General features: G+C 39.3%; 3 protein-coding genes across 4 annotated transcripts; 2 read left to right on the top strand and 1 right to left on the bottom strand.

The window, feature by feature from the left end:
* Window positions 1-7,690: 7,690 nt before the first annotated feature.
* Window positions 7,691-8,520, top strand: LOC148714793 (putative nucleoredoxin 1-2). The gene is made up of 2 exons (XM_088714678.1): window positions 7,691-7,954; window positions 8,311-8,520. Exons 1-2 carry the CDS (start codon window positions 7,691-7,693, stop codon window positions 8,518-8,520), a joined length of 474 nt encoding a protein of 157 aa, XP_088570804.1.
* A 1,605-nt stretch (window positions 8,521-10,125) lies between these two features.
* Window positions 10,126-17,060, top strand: LOC103718425 (zinc finger CCCH domain-containing protein 31-like). The gene is made up of 3 exons (XM_008807248.5): window positions 10,126-10,351; window positions 11,568-11,628; window positions 16,046-17,060. Exons 1-3 carry the CDS (start codon window positions 10,279-10,281, stop codon window positions 16,806-16,808), a joined length of 897 nt encoding a protein of 298 aa, XP_008805470.1. The 5' UTR covers window positions 10,126-10,278; the 3' UTR covers window positions 16,809-17,060.
* A 1,049-nt stretch (window positions 17,061-18,109) lies between these two features.
* Window positions 18,110-24,162, bottom strand: LOC103718424 (protein N-terminal asparagine amidohydrolase family protein). 2 transcript variants are annotated; one of them, XM_008807247.6, is made up of 10 exons: window positions 23,657-24,069; window positions 23,367-23,537; window positions 22,662-22,726; window positions 22,480-22,573; window positions 22,329-22,367; window positions 22,041-22,232; window positions 21,391-21,569; window positions 20,628-20,747; window positions 18,750-18,848; window positions 18,110-18,507 (listed from the first exon to the last, which is right to left on the bottom strand). In XM_008807247.6, exons 1-10 carry the CDS (start codon window positions 23,711-23,713, stop codon window positions 18,501-18,503), a joined length of 1,023 nt encoding a protein of 340 aa, XP_008805469.1. In that variant the 5' UTR covers window positions 23,714-24,069; the 3' UTR covers window positions 18,110-18,500. The 2 variants fall into 2 exon arrangements, with proteins under 2 accessions (XP_008805469.1, XP_008805468.1); XM_008807246.6 differs by lacking the exon at window positions 18,110-18,507 and having other exon boundaries at window positions 18,561-18,848; window positions 23,657-24,162.
* Window positions 24,163-24,196: the final 34 nt, after the last annotated feature.

Raw genomic sequence — 24,196 nt, 5'->3', positions numbered from 1 at the left:
AAAACAAATAAAATAGATTAAATTATAGATTTTATTCCATTCAAGACATGCTATGGAAAGCAGTTCCTTTAGAGCGGCCTATCTAGGTTACTCCCAAGATATAATGAGCCAATTCGTGATCTCTTTGAAGTATACTAAAACAAAGAAGAATTAAGATCGGACTCAAACAATCATATTCAGATGCAGTGAAAATTGTTAAAATAAATTGAAGAAAATCTCTCTAGATTGTCTTTTATATGGACTCAATTCTCTCTTCTTAAATGCTCAAAGAGTTCGCTTGAGTTCATTCATTTGGTGCTCAATTTACTTTTTACCGTTTCTCTTCTCTATTCTCCCATGTGTTGTGTTATCGAGTTCCCTTTCTCTATTTATAGATATAAAAGGATGCGTGTGAATGAGCGTGTATATATTTTTCTATGGAATGCATCTCTTCACCATTTACTTCATCCAATCATCAAAGGTTGCATCTTCATGAGACCCGAGATGCGCCCATATGATTTTAAGAGAGGAGAGAGAAATAAACATTAAAAATTAATACTCGTCCACTCAAAAAATCAAGTGACTTGAATGTGTAAGAATTTATATTTTACATAAGTTATTATTTAGTTTTATATCCAGCATATAACTATTTTTAAAACATCAAAATTTTGAATGAAATATATTATTATTAAACAGCAGCTCCTCCATAACCTTCCTCAACAACAAAAAAATTATAGCATGCACTGCATGACCAATACATCTCAGTGATGGGCTGTAGCCACAAGGTGGTGCATGTAGACAATAATTTCTTCGTTCTCCTTCTTCATTATTTTCAGCTGGAGTGGTTACTAGTGGGATCAAGCTCATAACTCAACTAGTAGACCAATTCAACCGTTGGACAGCATATACGGGTGGATAAAATGAATATATATATATATAATACACATGCTTTCGTGCGTGTCGCTCGGCTGCCGGACCAGGTCCAAGTGAAAATAATGCCTTCGGCTGCCGCCTCACCGACGCGCACGCCTCCGCCACGTCGGCATCGGCCGTCCCATTCACATTACGATCTTCTGCCACGTCTTTCATCGAGATATTGCTAATCACGAGCTGTCGGAATCTCCGGAGAGAGATGCCAGCCATCGGATGCTCACACAAGGCTGTGCGGATCTCCACGGGTATCCTCGACGCCCACCTGGGTCATGCTGCTCGATGGCGTTCGCGTCGGTGTGGAAGCCATTCTCGATTCCGTCGACCAACCCATCAGCATTTGAGTTGGGACAGGCGGCGTTTTTTTGGTCCAAAAGCCACCGGCGGAGCACGGGAGCCCGACATGGAGGATCCAAGAAATCGCCAGCAGGGGCTTGAAGATGATAGAGCAGTGGCGGTCAGAGCGGTATGCCCCCAAGAGTGGTAGCAGACAGAACTTTACTGCATGCTTCAGAGTTCACCAGTGCTGCTGAGATTTCACCTTCTGGCCTGGCCAGAGACATCTGGGGCCCCCTTCCTGCTCTTGTAGTGTCTTGGGTGCCTCCACCCCCTGGCTTTCTGAAGGTGAATTTTGATGGCAGTGTGGTGGACGATGAAAAATATGAATTAGGTACAGCTTTTGTCATCAGAGATCATGAGTACGTCCAAACTAGTGGCGGCAGGAGATCAGCAGATCTTTGATGCCTCAATGGTGTGTGCTGAGCTCAGAGCGGCCTGGGAGGGTATCTCTTTTGCCCGTCAGACTTTAGGTGCAGATCGGCTTATTCTTGAGGGCGACTCGGCTACGGTGATCGACTGGATCCGGAGTCGGGGTCGTACGGATGAGGGTAGGCTACTACTCCTCGATATTCGCAAACTACTGCAGGTGTGTATTACCTATCAGGCCACATATATCTACAGAGAAGCAAATGGAGCAGCTGATTGGATTGTCTTCTATGCAGCCCCTAGTGGTTTTGTGTGGTTGACGGAGGTAACAGATTGCCGGTTTCTTTTTCTACCTCGTTGTTTTCTGATTTTCTTGGTCGTGTCGATATCCGTAGGGTATGAACTGCCGCTGTACCATCAAGAGAGAGAGAGAGAAAGACGGTAGAGCGGTGCTCAGATCCTGCCGGACTCCGACTGGGTGGGAGGGACCTTAGCCCCCCACCAAAGGCTTCTGATCCTCCCGGAGTTCGAGAGAGGCTTTCATGGCGTCCAACGGTTTTGCCCTCTCCTTCGAATGGAATGGAATCGAATCGAACCGAACCCTTGGGCTGAGATGGCGCGCTCGCGCGGCTCTCCTGGCCCTCGTTGACCATCCAATTCGAACGGTTGTGGTCTATTTCTTCGCTGAACTGTCTTGCTCGTTGGTCGTTACCGGCCTGGTGAGACAAGACTGTATCTTAATCTATTAAAATGAAAAAAAAAAGATGTTTTGTGCAACGTGGCAAAAGAGTTGCCATCTGAGCTAAAACGGTTGAATTCGTGGCGGCTGGTTAGGAGAGAGGGTTTTGCTAAGGAAAACAACTTTGACGGTTCCAGCAATCGAATATTGCTTTCAGGCACGAGAATTTATTTGTTAGATCAGATCTACTAGCTCATCTGTTGGATTAGTCCAATTAGAAAGAAGACGGAGAAAGAAAAAAAAAAAAAAAAAAAAAAAAAGGAGAAGCCGAAGGCTTATTTGTCCATGTTGCTTTTTGGTTGAACCGATCCACCAGCTTAGTGCTGGATCTAATTCAACTAATTTTTTTTTTTATGATTTACATGTTTTGACTAGGCCATAGCCCTTGTATTATGCAGTGCATAGTGCCAAACGCTTCTAAGCTTTCCCTTTTTTTAAGGGAAAAATATTTCCAAACCTAACAGGATCTAAGACTCCACAAAAACTTTATGCTGCGCTAGCAACGAATGTTACATTTTCCGTAGCCTTATTCTGGTCTGATATCTAGCACATAAGCTGGGGTAGCCCGTGTCTCCTGGGGTAAATGATCAAATGAGTTTTGCATTGAAGCAAAATTACATTTAATTAAGTTTGAACAAAAGCATAAATTTGTATTACAAAATAACCATTGGATTATCTATTTTATAAGAATCTGTTATTTTGCATAATACTACATATTCAATGGTTGGTTCATGAATTTTCCCCCTATATCCGAGTACAAGATGGATAATAGGTTAAACAACTGTCTATCGAGTATTCAGAAAATATATTGGGTATTCAGCAAACATATATTATGTTTTAAATTCATATATTGCTGGTCTTATGCATTTATATTTGGACTTAGGGGTAACATCATACAAAACTCAATGTGTATCTTTGTAGAAAACTCTTTTCTTTCAGAACTAATAATTAAGTAGAATTTGTTCATGCAAGATTCAAGGTCATCAAATGCAATTAACTCAACTAGAGAAGGAGGTAAAGCTGTGCAAGCTGAGCAAAACATCATATAAGTTTGAGTAAATTACAAAAATATTTTTGAGATTAGGAGTAAATTACATGTTCACCCAATAGTATAAAAAACCTACGCTTACTCCTTTGAGATTTATTTTTATTCAGTACTTTAATTTATAACTTAACAAAATATTGATCAAATTGTTAACTTTTAATGGGATCCAAGTGCCACGTTAGCAAAATTTTTAAAATGACCAAAATAATATTACAAAAATTCTCCTAAGGTTTATGTTTATTACACTTACACCACCAATATTTTGTAAAACTTGTAGTTATGCCCAGTTAAATTCACGGCATTAGTAAAACCATTTATCTATCGTAAAAATTTAAAATTACCTATATAAGAAAATAAGGCTCCTCTTTCACTTTTTTGACTCCTCCATCTCTTCGAAGTCTTCCATTTTTAAGAGTCTTCTTCTTTTCGAAATTGAGTGGCTAGGGTTTCTTTTTCACTTCGCCACCCATCATGAGCATCCCTTTCTAATGAGCAACCAATGACAAGCTTCCTTCTTAATCGTCATATGGTGACGAACATCCTTAATTTCTGACCAGCAACATCCTTTCTAATTAGGTTTTGTTTTTGCTTCCCCACCCATCACATCACAAAGACTAGGGATGCCGGTATATTATTTACTGATTCTGAGTTTTACTTGTCCAATACCATATACATAATTTCTTAACATTATCGTTGTGGATAAAGATTCCTATGTTTACATTTAGAATTATGATAGCTTTCGCAACCTATCATCAAAAGGATCCAAATCAGTATGTGTGTGAGAGCTCTTCTTTTTTTGAGGGTGTATCAGTTGTGTTTCAATAGTCTAGCTTGGATCATAAACAGCTTGGCTCAAGCGACAAAATTCTTGATACTAGTTTTCTATAGTAGACAGTTTTAGAGGCATCCACGTGCCCGAGAGATGTAGATTGCTTTTTTCTTAGCACATAGTTTTTTTTCTGATGATTCATCAAGATTAAGCTTAGACCCATGATGCCTCATGATTGCTCTCCATATTGGAGGGATGTTATATCATTTAAGGCTACTTTGGTCATTTTTTAATTTTTTTCTGAAGTGATATTTAGGTCCCATTTAAGTTAACAATTTGGTTAACATTTTGTTAAGTTATGGGTTAAAGTGTTGGATAAAAATAAACCTCAAGGGGATAAACATAGGTATTTCAAACTATTGGATGTAAGTATATTTTATCTCTAATCTCAGAAATTTTTTTTGTAATTTACTCATCAAGCAGGTGTAATTTTGACTTTTCACATGAGGTAAATAGATTCGCTAACACGGTTAATTTAACTAAATGTAAGTATAAGTTTTACAAACTATTGGGTGCAAGTGTAATAAATGTATATCTCAAGGAGATTTGTGTAATTTGCTCTATAAGTTTTCATGGAAAAATATTCATCCTTGGGTGAAATTTTATATTTTCTAAAGACCATTACTTCTATCAACTTAGTACATCTTAATATGCTTTTTTTTTTTGGGTAAATTGGATGACTTAAATTAATCGAGAAAAGATGCATCCATGAGAATCGAAAAATAAAATATTCAAAAATTGGATGGAAAGATCAGCCGAGTACACCCAAAAAGTAGCTCTTGTATAATTCACTATTTATGATTCCATCCTATTAGCAACACTAGTTTTCCCTATAAATATGAGAAATCTCAACAGATAGTAGTGATCACAATAGTTTCCAACAATCCTGTAGAAGGAAAACCAGTTTTTGGATGATGCGGCAATAAGCAAGGCCCAACCTCATCACCAGAACTTCTTTTGCATAACTAGCAAACTCACACGGCACCAGGGGATAGATACTGTAGACAACCAATCGGCGTAGCCTCCATGAAATTAATTCATTCTAATACCAAAGTTAGCAGCATTAATATTTCTACAAGCTTCCTTGGTTGTGGCCTCACAAATGTTCCTGCTTGACACTGACAATCTTCCCATTCCCCAAAAAAAATACAATAACGAGAGAACAACAGTTTGCAATCTTTGTCTTATTATTGTATTCAAGACAAAGAAGCTGTCACACTTGATTCAATAGAGATTGATTTGAGGTCCATTGTTAAATGACAAAATGCTAATCCGGAATAAAAATTTCTACATGAACAACCAAAAGATAGCACTCTTATGTCACCAGTAATGTGTATGTGCCATGCGCGTGGAAAACTTTTGGTTTACTACGCTAGCGTCGGAAAGTGCGAATGTGGGTTTCATTCATCATGTGCTCATTTTAGTGATGGCCTACTGCAATACACTGCAGCGATTGATGATGTGCACCAGCGTGGTTGTGCATACAGTGCACATAATAATTTTTGCATGCTTTGGGTCTCTCCAGACAAAGACTCTATCAATTATGAAGCAATCTATTTCTTCTAATATTTTACACCTTCAAGTGCACCAATGAACTTTCCATCTTTAAATATTAAAAACATATCATACAAAGTTTCAGGTTGTATCTTTCATGTGTAGAAGGATTTGCCTTCCTTCACGCGTATCTACCATTTGGATTATGCAATGGCCACTTCGAGAGCAGTGCAGGCGGAGAATGACTGTGTTTGGAGTACTTTGAGAACTGTGCAATGCGTGATTCACCAGCTGATTTGTTAAAAGAAGATCAATCATTCTTTCATGCGAAATATACAACTCGAACTTAGAAGACAAATAGCGTGAACGTAATAGATAGTCCAGTGATTATTGTGGATATATGTTTGATGCCTCCACAAGGGGAGTTCGTAACCATTCCACATAATATTGACAATACAAAGGTTTTCATACAAGTCTTTCAATTACATATTAGTCCTAGATAATGATATATGGTCAATCACCAAAAAAGAAATAGCCATGCAAGTGTAAACATAAAGCTCAATATTAGTTACCATAAGACCAGCATGCACCTGTAAAAGTTGGCAACTAAAATTGATTAGCTAAGAAACAATAGTACAGATTTTAGAAGCTCTTAAAATGTTGTAGTGGAGCATGCATCTGTATGACAAAATATGCTCACTTCCACCAAAAATAATAGACATTTTTTTAGAAAAAATAATAGAAAAATACTAAAACAAAATCAATAAAGCAGCTTTTTTTAAGAACAAAACTACATATAATTTTATTAATAACATTAAAAAAGAAATGATAAATAATTTGGTGTTTATCATTTTATAGCATTGATGAATCGTTAATTAACACCAAAAAAATCTAAGAACTTATTCTAACAAGATAGAAATGATCCATATTCTATCCTTCTCCCATCCATATGTATTACAAGGTGGATGTAGAAAATAACAAATACATACATTATTTTATATCTAATTTGAATTCGATGTCAAATTTGAAGGAGATCTTAGACTTTCTCATGTATTGTCATCTTTGATGGGGCTCCAACAAATAAGGCTTCGCAAGTAAGCACTGTAAGCAAGGATTTCAATTGGTTTTGGAGATTGGCTGTGGCGCTTAGAGTGCAACTTTTTTTGTGGGAAGTGACCTGGGGTAAGCTGCCTTGCAAAGATATCTTACAAGCCAAAGTTGTTCTTCATCAGACCACTTCAGATTGTGATATTTATAACATTGCTTACTCAATCGCCCTGCCGCTGTTCGGACTTGGATTGAATTAAGAAACTAAACTCTGCAATTCCTGATTTCCATTCCTTGGATGAAATAATCGACAGACTTTCAGACTATCATATAAACCAACATGACAAAGCTATCATCTGCTACACTGCTTGGGCAATACGGAACGCCAGAAATGACCGAGTATTCCAAGGGAATCAGAGCAGTCCAGCTCAAACTTCTCAACTTGCTCAGCACCTTGCCAAAGAGTCCTATGAATCAGTGGCGGTCGGCACTGGATCGATACATTTGCAGCGCTGGGATACAGGCAGCTCCGTGAGCTCTCTAACTCAACTATCTAGCTATGTATTTTTGGGTACCCTCGCTTTATAGTATTGTTGTTGTGACGTATGTTTAGTTCCACATCGGTTATTCGCTGAAAAGATATTTATACAGAATTAAAGAATTCAAATAATAATTTCTGACTAGCTATTTTAGTTAAATAATGTCTAAATTAGGGATTGGTCGCAATGGGCCTTGGCTGTCCACCAGAGCTCTAATGCAGTTAACGACAGGTGCAAAATTGCTAATTTACCCTTTTGTTTTAAAATATGGGTGGAAAAAATGCCAGGCAACCCAGTAATCCGTAGTCCCTGCCACCTTTTCTTTCCCTTCTCCAGCCAGGTACCAGAGCTACTCCTCGCCTTTCCTCCTCCAACGGTATCCAATGCACAACCCTCTCAGCCCGACTAAGCCTTCTCCTCTATCTCCGCCTACTCTATCATTTCCTCCATTTTTTTCTGAGGGGAAGGATTTTGAGGTTGTCTTTGTGTCAGGTGACAAGGATGAGGATTCATTTAATGGCTACTTCTCAAAGACGCCATGGCTTGCCAGTCCATTCTCTCTGACTCTTAAGGCCTGTGATCGCCTTGCTGAGCTTTTCAATGTGCGGGGCATACACTCCCTTGTCTTCCTTGATGCAAGCGGGAAGGTTCTTAATGAAGGCGGTTGATCATGGCTCTGTGGGGTATCCCTTCACTCTTGAAAATATCAACAAGCTGAAGGAGGACCAAGAGGCTGCTAAAGGGAGCAAACTCTTCAGACCGTGTTGGTTTTGTGGTCGCATGACTATTTAATTTTGAACAATGGAGATAAGATTATCTTCGTCTCCTTAATAATTGTTGTTTAATGCCTTCAAATAGTTATCCAATGCATCCTCTTATATCAGTTTATTGCATCTGTGTCTAAACGGAGTATCTTCATATTCAAGTTATTAAGTAACCCGTTAGTGCACAGTATTTTTTTTTAAAAATTTTGTTTCTCTTAATTATATCAATTTACCGATAGGTGTCTTTGTGCCATAGTTTGAAGGGAAAAACAGTATGCCCGTACTTCTCAGTTCATGGTTACAAACCATTCGACGAGTCCACTCTGGTGCTTGCAAAAATATATCGAAATCTGAAGGAAAGGGGAGAGAGCTTTGAAGTTGCAATGGTGTCCTTGGATGATAAAGAATCCATCCTTCAAAGAAGGCTCTGCGAGCATGCCGTGGCTTGATATATCCCTTCGGAGGATAAAAGCCGCGAGAGGCTTGTTCGCTGCTTCGAACTCGAGACTCTGCATGCCAATATAGGCGAGCTTGTGGAAGAGCGCGGGGAGGAAGCATGGGAGGGATTCCCATTTTCTCAAGACAAAATGGATCTGCTTGCAGAGAAGGCGAAAGCAAAATTGGAAGCATGGTTCTATCTAGATAGGTTAGGTTCTACTAAGCTAGAAAATGGATGGAGAAGTAAGAAGCTTAGGAAAGCCGGATAGGGCTCAAACGCTTGAGTCCCTTCTGGTTTCTGGGGAGCTAGATCATGCCATTGGCAAAGGTGATGTCAAGGTAAAGATTTTATTCGATGATCAGTTGGTAGCTTAGGCTACTTGTACGATGAATGTGCTCACACCGATGGAGGAGTTGACGGAAACTTCTGCCCGAATTTTGGATAGAGTTCATGCTCTAAGCCATCGATGATTTTCAGATTCCTCTTTTCTCTCTCTGCTCCTTTTTTTTTTTTTTTTTGCTTTACCCGAGTTCTCGCTAAGCCTTTGGCACAAGGCGGAAACTTTGCCTAAATCGTTCCTACCTAGAGAGGTCGGTTAACTTCTCAAATCTTCAGCTCAAGGGCTAGAACTCCGCTTGGGCCATTTCGACCTAAAGAGGTCGGTTAGCCTATCAAACCTTCGGCATGAAGGTTAGAACTTTGCCTGGCTTTCAACTTGAGGGATGGAACTCCGATTGGGCCGTTCCGACTTAAAGAGGTTGGTTAGCTTTTCAAACCTTCGGTTTGAAGGTGACAAGTCAGCCTGTGCCATCCCAATATAGAGAGGTCGGTTAGCTCACTAAGCCTTTAGCTCGAGGGCCGATATTCTGCTTGGGTCGTTTCGATCTAGAGAGATTAGTTAACTCGCCAAGCATTCGACACGAAGGTCGAAACTCCCAGATTCAACAAAATTGGAAAAGAAGAAGAAACTGAATGGACTACATGATTGCCACGTGATCTCCTTCCGTTCCCGCTAAAACATCTCTTCATTTTGTCTAGCTAACAAGAATATTATTGGTATTTTGTGATGGAAAATTTAGAATTTTTGAGATGTAAGTGTAATTTACAAAAAGTTGAGAGGTGTCATTGTAATTTATCCTAAATTTTATTCATATGAGCTCAAAAATTATTTTTTATGCTCATCAAATTATGAAGGGTGTTTTAGATATTTTGCTAGGTATTTATTTACTCTTAGGACCGCTAATGACTGTTTGATGTTTATTTTGTCGCCAATTTGGGCCAGCAATGGGCCTAAACCATTTCGTGGCCTACAAGAACTCACGTACGCCCTTTTACAAAGTCCCTGTCACCGCCTCCACCCGTGAACCTTTTTATTTTTTATTATTTTTTTAATGAAAACCCGAGAACGCTTTCGTCACCGCTTAGATTAGAAAGGCTTGTGCGCATGGAGGGCACTCCCGTTATTTCCGAATCTCCCGTGTGCTTTTCAAAACCCGGCGAGATCTTTGTCGCTTTGCCTCATCTTTTGCCGCGCGGACCTGAAGCCCCCCGATAAACCCAATTTAAATCGGGCCCTTTGACGGTCTCCATATAAATATCTCTGCTCCCAGTATTTGCCCTTCCCCGAGGCTCGGCAGTTTCTTCTGCCGCAAACGGTAGCTAGGGTTTTTCTCCAGGCCTCTTCGGCCCGATCTCCTCGCTGGGGTTTTGCTGATCTCTCTCCGCTTTCTTCCGCGCGCGCTTAGGAGATCCAGATCACTCGGTTGCCATGGAAACAGCTCGCAAGAGGGGGAGGCCGGAGGTTTCAAATGGAGGTGCCGCTGGACCAAAGCGGCTGAGGGGTAAGTAGAACCTAGGGTTTATAGTTCCTCTCTTCTCCATTGATCGTTTCTTGGATCTTGAGGCATCTCTTGGAGCTGTGATGGATCTAGCTATAGCCTGTTTGGGCGGTCGGAGTTTCCGGGGTTCAAGATTTTGGATCTAGGAGAGCAAGATCGTGAAGAGATCTCTTTTCTTCGTTCTTAGTGGTGATCTGGTTGCTTTATCTCGGGAAGATTTTAGGGTTTCTTGATTTGCTAGAACGGTCACGTGGCAAGCTTGTCGAGAGAGCGAATATTCTAGGGTTGTTGGTCGTATTTGATCCGATATCGATTGCATTATATTGTATCTGAGAGTATAAAATCTCGTTATAGTTTAGTAGTTTGATCTAGTACCAAGATCATAATGTTGGTCCAACAGAAGATTATATGTGTTACATAATGGTGATTTATTTTCGTTGAACACTATATTGACTTTTAGAGTTTTTGCTTTTTTTTTTCTGTTTCTTTCCTTTAACTTCATAACAAGAATACAAAACTTTTATGTAACAATTATGGTTTGGGATCTTTACTACATCAAAGAGACCTTATGATTGATTATTGATGGAAGAACGTCTTTGAGAGTTTTAAAGCGTTTTTTTGGTGAAGATAATATATTTACCAATAATTTTTCTGCTTTAGCTGTACCCACTGCGCCTTCTTGCTGGCGACAATTGTCTGAGGCCTGACAAAAAAAGTTGGATGAAATTGTGAAATGGTTTGAAGCCACTCAGAATAACAATCTTTATTTTTTTGTCAATTAATAAGTGGTAAATCGAATTTTTCAAACCTCTAGGGTTTTCATAGTGTCCTGTGATGTTTAATTGGCTTTCTGTGCAGTGCAATTTTCTACAAAGCACGCTGCTTTCGGGATGCCTTCTTAATATGTTGTAAATAAACTTATGTATTCTTTGGAAAATTATATGCAACAGAATGGGTTGAGTTGTGTTTTTTGTTCTTAAGGATGATGCTGGAGGCCTCATGAAGTGTTGCTTCTAAATTGTGGTCATACTTTAGAGATCACTAGTTTTCTTGGAAGATGGTTGTAATTGCACCCCCTTTTTTGTAAAGATTTCCTGGTGTTTTGTTAATCTTCACTTTATTGAAATGGTTTTAATATGCTTAATATGTACTTGAACAATGAAGGTTAGTAAATTAACAGGATTGTAACTGAGAACACAAAATTAATGTCATGTAACAGAAACGGAGTCGTTCCAACATGGTCTAGGAAGCAAATCGAAGCCTTGCACCAAGTTTTTCAGGTTCTAATCCTAACTTATCTAAAATCAACATCATAATAGCAACATTATTTTTTCTGCAATTTCATATCTAATTGGAAAAAAGTGTTTTCCCTAAAGTAGTATTTTTAATGCTAATGAATCAGGCGTTTAAGATTGTGATACAGGTTCTTGTGCTCTAATCAAGTTAACAACATTGAACAGAGTAAATTGGGAAGCTACAAGAGTGCTTTTGGCTATCAAAATTGCACAAGCTATATGCAACTTCATGGAAATTATGATATGAAATGAATATGTTAAATATAGGTTATATTTATAGCGTTGTTGTCACATCCAATTTTCATATTGGTTATAGTTGTTTTTTTTCTAATATACATATGTATACTCTATAATTCTCTATTTGCCTATCTGTTTTTGCTAGTCATGTTGACTTTTTCTAGATAACTGATATTCGGGTTAAATGATATCTTGTCTTTGTTGAAAATTAGTATTGCTTCGTAACATGAACATCGAGCTGTTTTGTACGTCTTTCCTGAACTGAGTTGACATTGATATATTTTATGTTTAGACATAAAAAAATATTATGATAAGGAACTTGTCTAAAATGAAAAAAAAAGTAAACCAAAGTTATGCTTGTTTGAAAGTGTAGAAATATAGAAATGCAATAGGGGCAATTTATTTTGGACCTATTGAGTTCTAGAACTGGAAATTCTATTGGCTTGAACTGTTGATCATGCAAAAAGGAATTTTTTTCTGACAATTTTAGCGTTGAATTATGAAAGTTGGGTTTAATGCTCATATGTTAAACGTATGGGTTACGATAAATTGAGGCATGGTTCCTGTGGGACATGTTGGTAGAATTTATGACAATGTAGAGCCCTAGAATTGTTTGATGCTGAGGATTTCACGAGCTTGTTTCAATGGAAAGGGTCCTTTTCTACTATCAGAGTAAAATGGGTGATGCCTTCAAAAAATGTGGTAAAATTTAAGTAGAAGTGTTTTCCATAAAAGTGGTGGGATATGATCACATGGTTTGTTAATATGACGAATTTGATCCAACTAAAAATGGTCAAGTGTTGTTGAAATATGATGCAATGTTGTTTCTTCCGTGCTTGGTTGTTGATGGGAAGTGTGGATTTATGGGCTTGGATTCAGGTCCCACCTTTAGACTTGTCTTGCAGTTAGGCTGGGTTTGGTCTCGTCAGAGCGGCACCCAAAGACTTCCTGTATTAAATATATATAAAAGTATTCTTGTTTTGGCCTGTAGAATACTGGCTTTTCTCAATGGTTTGCACAATGTGGTGGAAGACATCTGTTTACTTTGTATGATCATAAATTGTTCTTTTCCCCCCTTACTTCCATGTAATCTTTTTGCTTTCATCCTCGTTTCTGACTCTCTTGGTGTTCATGCTGTTCAAGGCTGCTACAATATGTGCAACTGACGTATTAAACAACTAGCATGCTGAGATTGGTTTGGGATGTCTGTATTTATTGCATGTGGACTATCTCTAAATTGTTCTTTGGTAAATAGCCATGTCTTGATTACCAAAATTTCTAAACATCTGAGCAGTGGAATTCTGATTTATAGCTTATACTCATGTTCTATGCATATGTAATGTTCTTTGCTAAGTAATGGAATCAGCCCACTAGTATGAACAACATTTTAATGATGTAGCCAAATGAGAGCAAAGATAATGAACTTAAAGGTTGGGAAGGGAAATTGAAGGACTGGGAAGGTTGGGGAGTCGAACGTTATAATTTAATCTGACTGAATCTGGTCCACATGCTTAGATGATACAGAACTAGCATGCTGTGATTGGTCTGGTAGATTTATACTTTCTGCATTTAGCTACTACTAGTTGATCTTTGTGGTAAATGACTATGTTTTGAGTATTGAATGTTGTCTTTTGGCTCATCCTAGCAGTTATGGCATTCTTTTCGCTTTCTAAAGGAATGTTATCTGCCAACTAGTATGAATTAGCATTTTGTTGGATTGAGCATATAGAGACAGATAATAAACTTAGAGATTGGGCAAGTTTGGGAGTGGACAATCTCTTGAACAAAATAAGGAGCCTTATGTATGTTCAACCAACTTGTTGTGTGGTTCAATTGTTTATATATGCGCTGTAGAATTTATACTACCATGCCTTCGAAAAGGAATAGTAATTCTGACAATAAGATACAATGTATGTTCTAAGTAATGAAATTGTCTTTATCTATACATGTAATTCTTTCACCCTTGGTGTTTTTATCAAAAAGAGCATTATAGGAAAAATTCACTCAGGTTCTTGTTTGTGGCCAAATGTTCTACGTCAAGGTCTGCAGTACTGGAATCGACACATGTTGGTAGGCTGGCGATATGGTACGGTATGCCCCCGTGTTGTGCCATTCTGGTGTGAACTAACAGAAAACCGGCAAGGGAGGGGGAGAGGAAGGAGACAGGAAGAGGGAGGGAGGGAGAGGGAGTGGGAGAGTAAGGGAGGGAGAGGGTGGGGAGGGCGGTAGAGAGAGAGAGAGAGAGAGGGGGGGGGGGGGAGGCAGAGGGAGAGAGAGCGGGGGGAAGAAAAGGGAGGGGGGGCGGTGAACAAGAGCTGAGGGAAGGGAGGTAGAGGGCTTTCGAAGCCCTATCTTCTCCATGCGTTGGAACAGTGGCGAAAGCCCCTTTTTGTCGGCCTTTTTTTATTTTTTTAGTGAAATCGGCAGCCACTACCAACTTCATTTATCTTTTTTTTTTTTTTGAATTTTTTTAAGTGAAGCCTCAATTGCCGACTTCATTTAAAAGATTTTTTTAAAAAAGAACATAATAAGTGAAGTCATCATTGGCTGCCTATTTCACTAAAAAAAAAAGAAAAAGGGGGAGGGGGTTTGAAATAGGGGCACCGCCCCTATTTCGACGCACGAAGGAGAGAGGGCTTTCGAAGCCCTCTCTCCCCTCCCTCGGTCCTTTTCGGTGGTCCTTGCTCACTGTTTTCTCTCGGTTTTTCTCTTTCCTTCTCCCTTCCCCCTCCTTTGTCGGTTTTTCGATTTGAAGGTTGGAACTATCCCGGTCCACTGCTATAGCTCGGTACGCTTCGAATTGGGTGGTTTCGGACGGTTCTGCCGTTCTTGCTCTACGTTGCTCCTTTGTTGGTTTGCTATGCAAACACATTTGCAGGTGCTTCTGCACGAATGCTTAATCTGATGAGCATCGGTACTTAATTTGAAAGAAAAAATCATCTTCTTTCAGAAATTCAGGTGATGATATTGATTTTATTTGTTAGCTAATCCATGAATAGAAGGTCGTATTTGGCAAATAGAAATATGAGTTCTGATTGTGTCATGGGACTTAAGTAATAAACAGTTGCGTAAATGATGTGCTTAGAATCTTGGTGGAACAAAAGCATCGCTGTCAATTTAGAAAATCATTGTGATGAAATGGCTGATGTCATGGGATATCTGAAAGATTGAAGTTATGGGATATCTTACAAAGTGCTTTAGTGATGTTTAATCTTGTGAACTCCCTTCCCTAATATTTGATTTCATAATGGAAGTTAAATTTCTCTATAATGAGTCATGGAAAATTTGTGTTATAAAATTTTCATTGTTTAGTGCTTTGCCTTGGACCTGAGGTGTCGAGGACTATTACTTCTTGTATTAGAAATAGTGTGTTCAATGTGCTGCATAGCGCAAACAAGGTGTGCATTAACTTGCATTGTTGAGTGTGAGAGGATAACCTGTTTTGGGGACTCTGTAGTGTATTTCAGTTCAGTTCCATCTTTCTGGTCTTTGTGAAAGTGTTATGATCTGGAAGTATTGATACTTAGATGTACTGTTTAGACCCAATCGATTATGATTATCCATCTGATTATCTTAGGGCTAGTTGACGTGATCATGGCAGCAGGCATAAGTGTATGTATTTCTCTTATTTTAATTGAGTATTATATTGGGCAATGATGTGTTATGGAAGACTTAGATATGGGGTCCTTTCATTTTAGGCTGTGCCAGTAACGGTTTTGAGCGTTTTGTGCCCCCTCTTTTTTTTAAATTATTTTCTGTGCTAAACTATCATGTAATGATGTTTTTTATGAATTTTTGTTATTTGATGTTTTTTTTTCCCTGCACTTGCATTATAAACAGCAATGCACTATGCAAATCTTTTACTGAATCATTGAGGGTTGTCTTCATTTCTTTCAAAAATATAGTTTTGCCCTATTCATGGATGATTTTGTGTTTGTAAGTGTGCTTTATTTTCTCTTTTGTTTCTCATGCTAGTGTGAATCCAAGCTCCCTCCTAGGGGGGGGGGGGGGTGACATTGTTTCTTGTATCAGGCATAGTATGAGCATGCTTTGATGTATGGCTCTGTTGATGGATACCATATTAGATCATCACATCATTTTTTTCTTGGTCATATCCATCTCCACAGGCTTAACACTGATATTTGAGCAACTTTTTATGATGCAGCACTTCTGGTTGCCCTTTTGGTGAGGGTTGTCATTTCCTGCACTATGTTCCTGGTGGTATCCAGGCAGTTGCACAGATGACCAATCTAGGCAACCCTGCTGTCCCTCCTCCGGCAAGAAACCCCATGGTGCCTCCCGCCTTTTCTGATGGCCCTCCTGGACCTGCTGTCAAGACCCGGCTATGCAACAAATACAACACTGCAGAGGGATGCAAATTTGGGGAGAAATGCCACTTTGCCCATGGGGAAAGGGAACTTGGCAAGCCCATTGTACCATCCCAGGATGGTCCTATTGCACCTCCAACTGGGGGAAGACTTGCAAGCCGCCTTGAACCACCTCCGCCTGTTGGTCTGCCAGCTGCTGCAAGCTTTGGTGCCTCAGCCACTGCCAAGATCAGCGTTGATGCATCTCTTGCAGGTGCCATCATTGGGAAGGGTGGTGTGAATACCAAGCAGATTTGCCGAATCACAGGGGTCAGGCTGGCCATTCGAGATCACGAGACGGACCCCAACTTGAGGAACATTGAACTGGAGGGTACTTTTGACCAGATCAAAAATGCTAGTGCCATGGTTAGAGAATTGATCGTCAATATTAGCTCTACCACCTCTCTGCCGGTGAAGAACCCAGCTGTGGTGGCAATTGGTGGCTCTGGTAACAACTACAAGACCAAGTTGTGCGAGAACTTTGCGAAGGGTTCTTGCACTTTTGGGGAGCGGTGCCACTTTGCTCATGGGGCAAGTGAGCTGCGCAAAGCTGCTGCATGAGATGCTTCTGTGCCAACTGTTTCCTGATAGGTTCACTTTTCTTTTTCTTCGTGGGAACTGGATTTCGAGGCTTTTGTAATGGATGAAATTTATGTGGAACGACTATTTCAGAGATTTTAAAGTCTTTCGTTTAGTGTGGATGTGCTAAGATGTTAAGTTCCATAAGTCAAAAGTGCTTGGACCGTGGATCTTTTTAATTCTGGTATTCTTTGCCATTATAAAGTGACGGTTCGGCGGTGTTTGACGTTTTTATTGGTTTGGATATTTATCGTTTTGTATGTTGAGAGCCCTGCTCTCTAGTTGGCTATATGGTCCCTATTGTACTCTTGCGTTTCTCTGGATGAGCTGTATCTCATCCTCGTTGGTTGCAGAAAGGTCAAAGTCTTCTGGGTCCCCATGCTTGGCCCTCCTGAAGGAATTTTCTTGGATTATTTTGCTGTTATCTGAGCTTCCTGTGCTACTTTAATGATGGACGGTGTGTATGTTTTGGATGTTTTAGAGACCTCACGCAGATGCAACAATGCCGTTGTACTTGTTCCCTATTTGTTTTATAGGCAGGGTATGGTTCTGTATATTCTCTATGTTTTTTTCTCAATGCTGCTGGATGTTTTCTATTTGTTTTCTTGCTGAATTTTGGTTTTTTGAATACAATAAATGATAGAGTTGCTTCCTTGCTTTCCTATGAACATTTCGGATCCTTTAAGAAGCAACCATTTTAACATCTGATAAACATAGGATCTATTTACGGCTGCTGATCTCATGAGGCTCAGTTCTTTGGTTTTGGAAGGGTGGTAGATTTTTGAGCTCACTTCTTTGGATCCTGAATGGTGGTAGTTCTTCGAGCTCGGTTCAGGATTTTGTGGTTAAGAAGTTTTTCTGGTTACAACGAGCGTAAAATTTCAAGCAGATTCTTGAGATGTTTGTACACAGAAGAGGAAAAAAAAGAGGAAAATCATAAATCAGGATGCCTCTCATTCGTCTTGTCTCACATATTTTCTTATTTTATATGTTAGTGTTCATCTTTTGGGTTGGAATACGTTCTCCATTTTCATGCTTTGGGGGCAGCAGAGTGGAACCGTATGAACGTCAACGTCCAATAGATATCAAAGCAGCATACGAAAGAGTAAGAAGGATTCTCAGCTTCTCTGGATTAAATAATTTTTATAGGCTAACAAAAGGCTGTGTTGATGCAGTGCGTGATTCACGCATAGAGGGGTTAATTGTTGATAGTCCTTTCTCGTCCTCCATCAGCCATGATGCTACAGTGTATACCCCTGTAAGGAAACTGAGAAGCCTTGGCGAACCACCAATGCAACAATATGGTTTCTAAAATGCTCATAGTTAATCAGATCATAGGACTGAAAGTGACTAGTATTATAACATGGCATGTGCAACAATATCTTAAAACTCCAGTAATCTAGAAATGACCGATTAACAATTATGGACTTGTCTCCAGAGCCCCTGGATCTGAAATTTGCACCTGTATTTGTTCTTTTAGTTCTGCAAATGCCAATGGTTGCCAAACCCAGTATGAAGACCAGTTGAATTTGTCTTCTAAACATTCCCAGAATACCTTTCTTTGTTAAACCGCTTAAGTTTCTCGTTACCATTGCAGCAACGAATATTAGCTCATCCTACTTGTCCTATGAACATTATTTTTCCAGCACTAATAGGTAAAGCTTCCCTCAGGCTTCAATTCCTGCTTCAGGCAACCAGATTTTAATATTCAAATCATAATCTTGGCAATAGATCTACTTAAGGAGAGAATGTTAATGTTATTAAAGAAGTGATAGATGGCATCGATTGACTAATTAAAATGCCACTCTTGAGCAAGTTTTTGATGTGAAACTGTTAGATTGACGGAACAAATATTCTTTTGGCAATCATTGGGACAAAGGGCTCAAAAAAATCCTTTTAGTAAACAAGATGTGTTACTCACACCTTTGCCATCCTCCATTGCTGGTCCTCTTGAATACCCGTGGTTTCCCTCCTACAAATGTTTGTCTCCAATCTGGATACTGGATCAAGTAGCTCCATATACTGCATTCAAATGGATAGGACTGTCAGCTTATGCAACAGCAGAAAAAGACACTAAAGCTGGAACTATGTCTCCTCGCTAATTTTAAAAAGGATATAGAAAAAAGAAGACCAAAATAACTAAAATAGGCAGATAACATGAGTCTCTAAACATCTGTCCTTAATTATACACTTGAACATAAAGAGCAAATCTTAAACGTGTCCCTCTCTCTCTCTCTCTCTCTCTCTCTCTCTCTCTTCTTTTTCCTTTTTTGGCATTCATGCATGCATGGGTGCGCGGGGGTGGGCAGGAAGGCATGGTTGGGTGGGTGAGTGGATGTGGCTGACCGTGGGGGGAGGGCTGATTCAGGTTGTCAAATCAATTTATTATTGGTGATTGTTCAGGTCCAAGTATATTCTAGATGGGAAAACATTGCCGACCATTCATCCTTTTCAGTTATAAAGTGGTGCAATGTTAACTATCATACAAGGCAAAATCCTAATGATCTCTACAGGAGAGACTATGAAACGGTTTTATTATGATCTTCAGTGGTATATGTTTGTGTTATATACATTATATGCTGTATATGCATTTGCCTGTACCTCAATGTGTCAAAATACAAACTTACCCAAATCTTATCTGGGTAATGCTGGTACCCAAACATGTCAGATATATAGGAATATACAGACCAGCTTGCTATTTCATTTATTTTCTACAAAGATCAAGTGATGCTAAAGCAGTGTGACAAATAGAAGAACTAAAGGAAACATTCAGGACAATGTTAAAGGAGTTACTAAAACAGGGTTTCAAAGAGTGTTATTAGAAAGCCAACTGTTTTGCCAGCATGGTTCCTTAAACTTGGGAGTGTAAACCTAGCAATACATCACACTGCAAATGCTGCTGTTATTTGTGATTCTATTGGCTTAATATTCTACCTTGGCATTGTAACCTTTTCAAAATCTCTCTCCTTTTCTGGAGCATGCTTTTATTGCTCCTGACACCCTCCTTAATCAGGTATTTTCCATGTTTATGGTCAAATTTGAAGACTAAACTTTGTTTGACTTTAGTTATACTCTTAAACATATACCATGTATTTTTCTTAAGAAAGTGAATCTCAAACAAAAAATGCGATCTTTTGCAATTCACAGAATACAAAATTAGTTACATGCTTCCTAGGCACCTTTTAAATTTTTCAGATAGCCTTTTTTTCCTTGTTTTCTTTTCTAAATCTGCAATGGAATCCCATATAGAAGACTACAAAATAGATAATTGGGGCTCTTTCAAAACAACCAGTAAACAGATAGTATAGTGTCCTTCTTGTGCAACACCACATCAATATGAGTAAATCAATTGGATGGAGGAGATTGATGAAGAGTAACATGCAACCGATTTCATATGGGTGTCAAGCTGCAGTTAGTTTAGTTTGTATTTTCCTTCCAAGTGTATCATAAATTAACATTACCATCCTTCTCAATTTCTTTAAAAGGGACGATGATAAAAAAAAAATCAACCAGAAAATTTTCATTTTTTAAATATTCATATGTTTTTGACATGTGCATATGAGATGCTGACATTGCAAGGAACACATTAACAGTTTATATAGTCCATAGACTCACTAAAATACAGCAATCACCATGAGTGCACGATAAAAACAAACATAATCACTTTTTTGTGACGAAATAATCTTTTTAAGGGTACGTCACTGGTCTAAGCTAATATATCTAAGTTGTCAAAGATGGAGATGTGGAGCATCATTACTGCAAGTTGCTAATTTGGATCCCAACTAATGTTCAAGCACAAACCTTCTTTCATTCTCAACAAAATCAGGACTCTCTGCAGAAGGTGAGGTAGAGCATCTCAAGAGGATTTCAGAATCAGAAAGTTGCTGCAGTGAAAAAGCAATTTGGCCCCAGTCCGACAACCTACATCAGCAGAGAGATAAAATATCATATTTTTGAATGAAGAGAGGTAAAATATTGTAATGACGGATGAACCAAAAGGTTCAGAATTACGTATGGCACAATTTTTTTATTTTTTGATTAAAGACAATTATCCTTATTGTGATCCTTCAATTCCTCAGAAAATATATAGACATAATTTATTTGTTGTTATGCATCACAAACAACTTCAACTGGACCATGAATGAACTTCGATTTATGGCATCTATTAAAACATGATATCACTGTGAAGACCTTATAGCACTCATTTATGCAATAAAAGGCTTCATTCCTCAAAAATTAAAACTAGCTTGAAACAAGCCAGAGATTTGGCAGAAACTATCAAGTAATAACAAACAATCAAAATGACCTCTTGAAATGACTCAAATATTGAGAGATCTTTACTATCATGTTTTATATTGCACATGGCATTACTGTTAGGTGTTGAAGTCAAAGGTGGTCACTCATTATTTACTTATATGGATCTTATTTTGCAACAAATACATAAATGTTATGCAATTGTAACAATTACCAATAAAACAAGATGATTGCATAAGGAAATATCAGAACTTGAATGGGATTCTTCGTCCCTTTCTCAAAATAAAAACCAAGGAAGGAAATCATATACCAATAGCAAGGGGCAATGTGAAATTTATCATCAAAGGTATCATATGTCTTCAGTAACCTTCCTTTCCAACTAGAATCTTCGGAAGATACAGTCACTCGAATCCTCCTGACAATTTCGTCCGGGCATCTTGAACTTCTAGCGAAGCTGGCAGGCATGATTGACCCAGACAAAGTGTTTACCTAAAATAATCAGTAGTGATTGCGTTCGAACGTCAATTCCTTTTTCCAAAAAAGAAAAAAAGAAATGAAAAAAGAACAAAGAAGGTGCTTGTTCAGTGAAAATGTTTTGTGGAGGAGAATCTAGAGTCATATCCATGTGACATATAGTGCACGACAGCAGAAGGAATCTGAACTTTCAATTGACACCAAAATTTGATACACAAAATTTAGGATAGGTCTTGTAGAGCTGATTTAGTTCTTAGGGGTATGAATTAGGTGGGTATGGATAGCTTATCAGATTAATCTAGGCTGCAAATGAGGGTCACGACTCACCTGTTCTGGCATTATATCCTAAAGATGCTAGGGTAGCAAAGCAATGCAAAATCGACATGTTTAGAGTTTCTGATTCATAAAATTCTAAAAGAACAGAACCTCCCAGAAGTTATGTCAAAGTTTATATTAGTTGATGTGCAGAGATGGGCATGAACTCACCACAATGCCACTGATAATTGGGCAAGCATTTCCATTTGAATCACGTTTGGTGTTATGCTCAAGAACACACAGAGTCTGGAGATGAAAGTTTTCATGACTATTATGCAAAGCATCAATTATTTTGGAACATAAGCACATCGAGTAACCGTCCTGTTCCCGAAGTCCTTCTGATCCAGGAATATCATTGTCATGCTGCCATGAAAAGTTACAATTTTCTGATTTTAGAAGATCATCCTCTTAAAACAATTTGTAAAAAAAATGAGATAGTCAGGTGAACTGGAGTCAAACTTCATTTGACGCGTCATTGAAGGCACCGATCAGGTGAACCTGTAATTCAAATGCCCATCGAGTTGTTCAGCTGTAGTAATAGTAAAACTTCTCAAGTACATATAAAAACAGCAACATAGATGGCCAAACAAGAAAAAGGAAAGAAACAAACATCCAAGATAGCTTCATGATCAGCAACTAATGATAACATTTGGATGAGGCCTTTATCGACAACCTTTGGAAAGTCCATATGGCTAATGGAGGTCCTGCGCATAATATACAAAAACCCAACAACATCAGAATCAACAATCGTCATACATACTATGTAATGTGAAGGAGGACACCCATTCTTACATTCCATTATTCCGGTTGCGAATCACAAGGCCCACGCATGTAGTGGCCTCATCCATGCCGACCAACTGTCAAAGTAGAAAAGACTCGAAGATTGTCAGAACCACAGAAATTGCACTCATGAATAATCGCAAAAAGCCATTTATACCATTTTACAGTGAGATAATGAAAAAAGCAATGAAATTAGATCAATATAAATTGGCTTCCATAAAGAAACCTCAGAATCACAAGTATCCGTGTCAATCAAGTGCTTCGCTTAGGACAAACGCCAAACCAAAAAGAACAATCTAAGAGTTGATTCAGAAAAATAAGCTATACAAAATGCTAATATCAATACTATCACAAGTGAAACTGAAGCAATTCAGTAAGATTCGTTAGGCATACTTCAATCCAAAAAACTTAAATCGACGTGCGACCCAGTTAACCAAGCAAGCCGAAACCGAGCCCAAAACCATAGAAATCAAACACTCTGACAAGCCGCAGAGAGAGAACATGTACAAGATACCAACTTTCATAACACAGGAAGTACTCGCGAGAGACTCAGCAACGCACCCTTGCAATTAAGGAGGCAATGGACCGCAACCCAACTTGAAACCAGTAAATAAAACATTTTTTGATAGGTGATACTAGGAGAAGTGGTCCAAGATTCCGACTTTGATACATCAGGAGGTAAACTAACGAGCGAGTGAGCAAGAACCAACAGAATACCTCGACGGCGGCGGGATCGACAGTCGCGTACTCCCTCTGGAACACGTAGACGTGCTTGACGGGAGGCGACTGATCGGAGACGGAGACCTTCCTCTCCGGCGTCGCTTTAAGGCGATTCGAGGCGGAGATCAAAGCCGGGTGATCCAGCAAGGAGGCCAATAGTTCTCTCCCCTGTAGAAGAGAGCGTGAGAGAGATGCCAAGTTCCCAAAAAAAAAACGAGGGAGAAGAACTCTCTCTTCCATGGAGCGATGGATAGGAGAGGAGAGGGATGGAAGATGGAATACTGTACCTGTCCCCGAGATTGGGACCCGGGGGCGGGGTAGGGGAGGCCGTCGACAAAGATCATGGCTTCTCCCTTTCGAGGGGCCTTTCTCCCTCTCCTCCGGCGCTTGAGCCCTGAGGCCAGATGCGACGGCGTTTACCAGGAGGACCGAGGTCGCCGAGGGAGTCATGAGGTCTCGAGATGCAAAAGGAGTCCCGTCACCGGGAGTGGGTGAAGTAACCGCGAGGAGACCGGGAATCGTGACCTGGGGTTTCGTGATCGGAGACGGGATAGTAGGACACCGCCCCGAACCCCCATCAGCCGCATGAAAAAGATTTCAAGATGGGCGATCACCATCCATGCCCCAAAAATATTCACTTACTCAGGCCATGATTTATGGTGGAACGTGCTTTCGACGAAATATGTATAGAAAGACCAATGAAGCTGCAAATTGTGTGGCGCCTTTTATTGCCAACCACTTCAGAAATCATTTCTGGATGGAAGAGACGGAGTTGTCCAGTGCTTTCCGTAATATTTTACTTTTTGACTTTTTTAACTGTATTTGAA

This window comes from Phoenix dactylifera, chromosome 2 (assembly GCF_051530095.1).
Source record: "Phoenix dactylifera cultivar Ajwa chromosome 2, Ajwa_hap1_PhDact_Kaust_v1.1, whole genome shotgun sequence".
Lineage (NCBI taxonomy): Eukaryota > Viridiplantae > Streptophyta > Magnoliopsida > Arecales > Arecaceae > Phoenix > Phoenix dactylifera.
Note: the sequence above shows the minus strand (reverse complement) of the source record. Positions and strands in the feature narration are given on the sequence as shown.

Excerpts from the sequence above, each read along its gene's own strand:
- LOC148714793 (XM_088714678.1), top strand. The coding sequence starts at position 7,691 with ATGCACAACCCTCTCAGCCCGACTAAGCCTTCTCCTCTATCTCCGCCT. Across the intron at positions 7,955-8,310 it reads TCCTTGATGCAAGCGGGAAG|GTGTCTTTGTGCCATAGTTT; the intron begins GTTCTTAATGAA and ends ATTTACCGATAG.
- LOC103718425 (XM_008807248.5), top strand. The coding sequence starts at position 10,279 with ATGGAAACAGCTCGCAAGAGGGGGAGGCCGGAGGTTTCAAATGGAGGT. Across the intron at positions 10,352-11,567 it reads TGGACCAAAGCGGCTGAGGG|AAACGGAGTCGTTCCAACAT; the intron begins GTAAGTAGAACC and ends GTCATGTAACAG. Across the intron at positions 11,629-16,045 it reads CCTTGCACCAAGTTTTTCAG|CACTTCTGGTTGCCCTTTTG; the intron begins GTTCTAATCCTA and ends TTTATGATGCAG.
- LOC103718424 (XM_008807246.6), bottom strand. The coding sequence starts at position 23,713 with ATGATCTTTGTCGACGGCCTCCCCTACCCCGCCCCCGGGTCCCAATCT. Across the intron at positions 22,727-23,366 it reads TCGATCCCGCCGCCGTCGAG|TTGGTCGGCATGGATGAGGC; the intron begins GTATTCTGTTGG and ends CTACTTTGACAG. Across the intron at positions 22,233-22,328 it reads TCAATGACGCGTCAAATGAA|CATGACAATGATATTCCTGG; the intron begins GTTTGACTCCAG and ends TTTTCATGGCAG.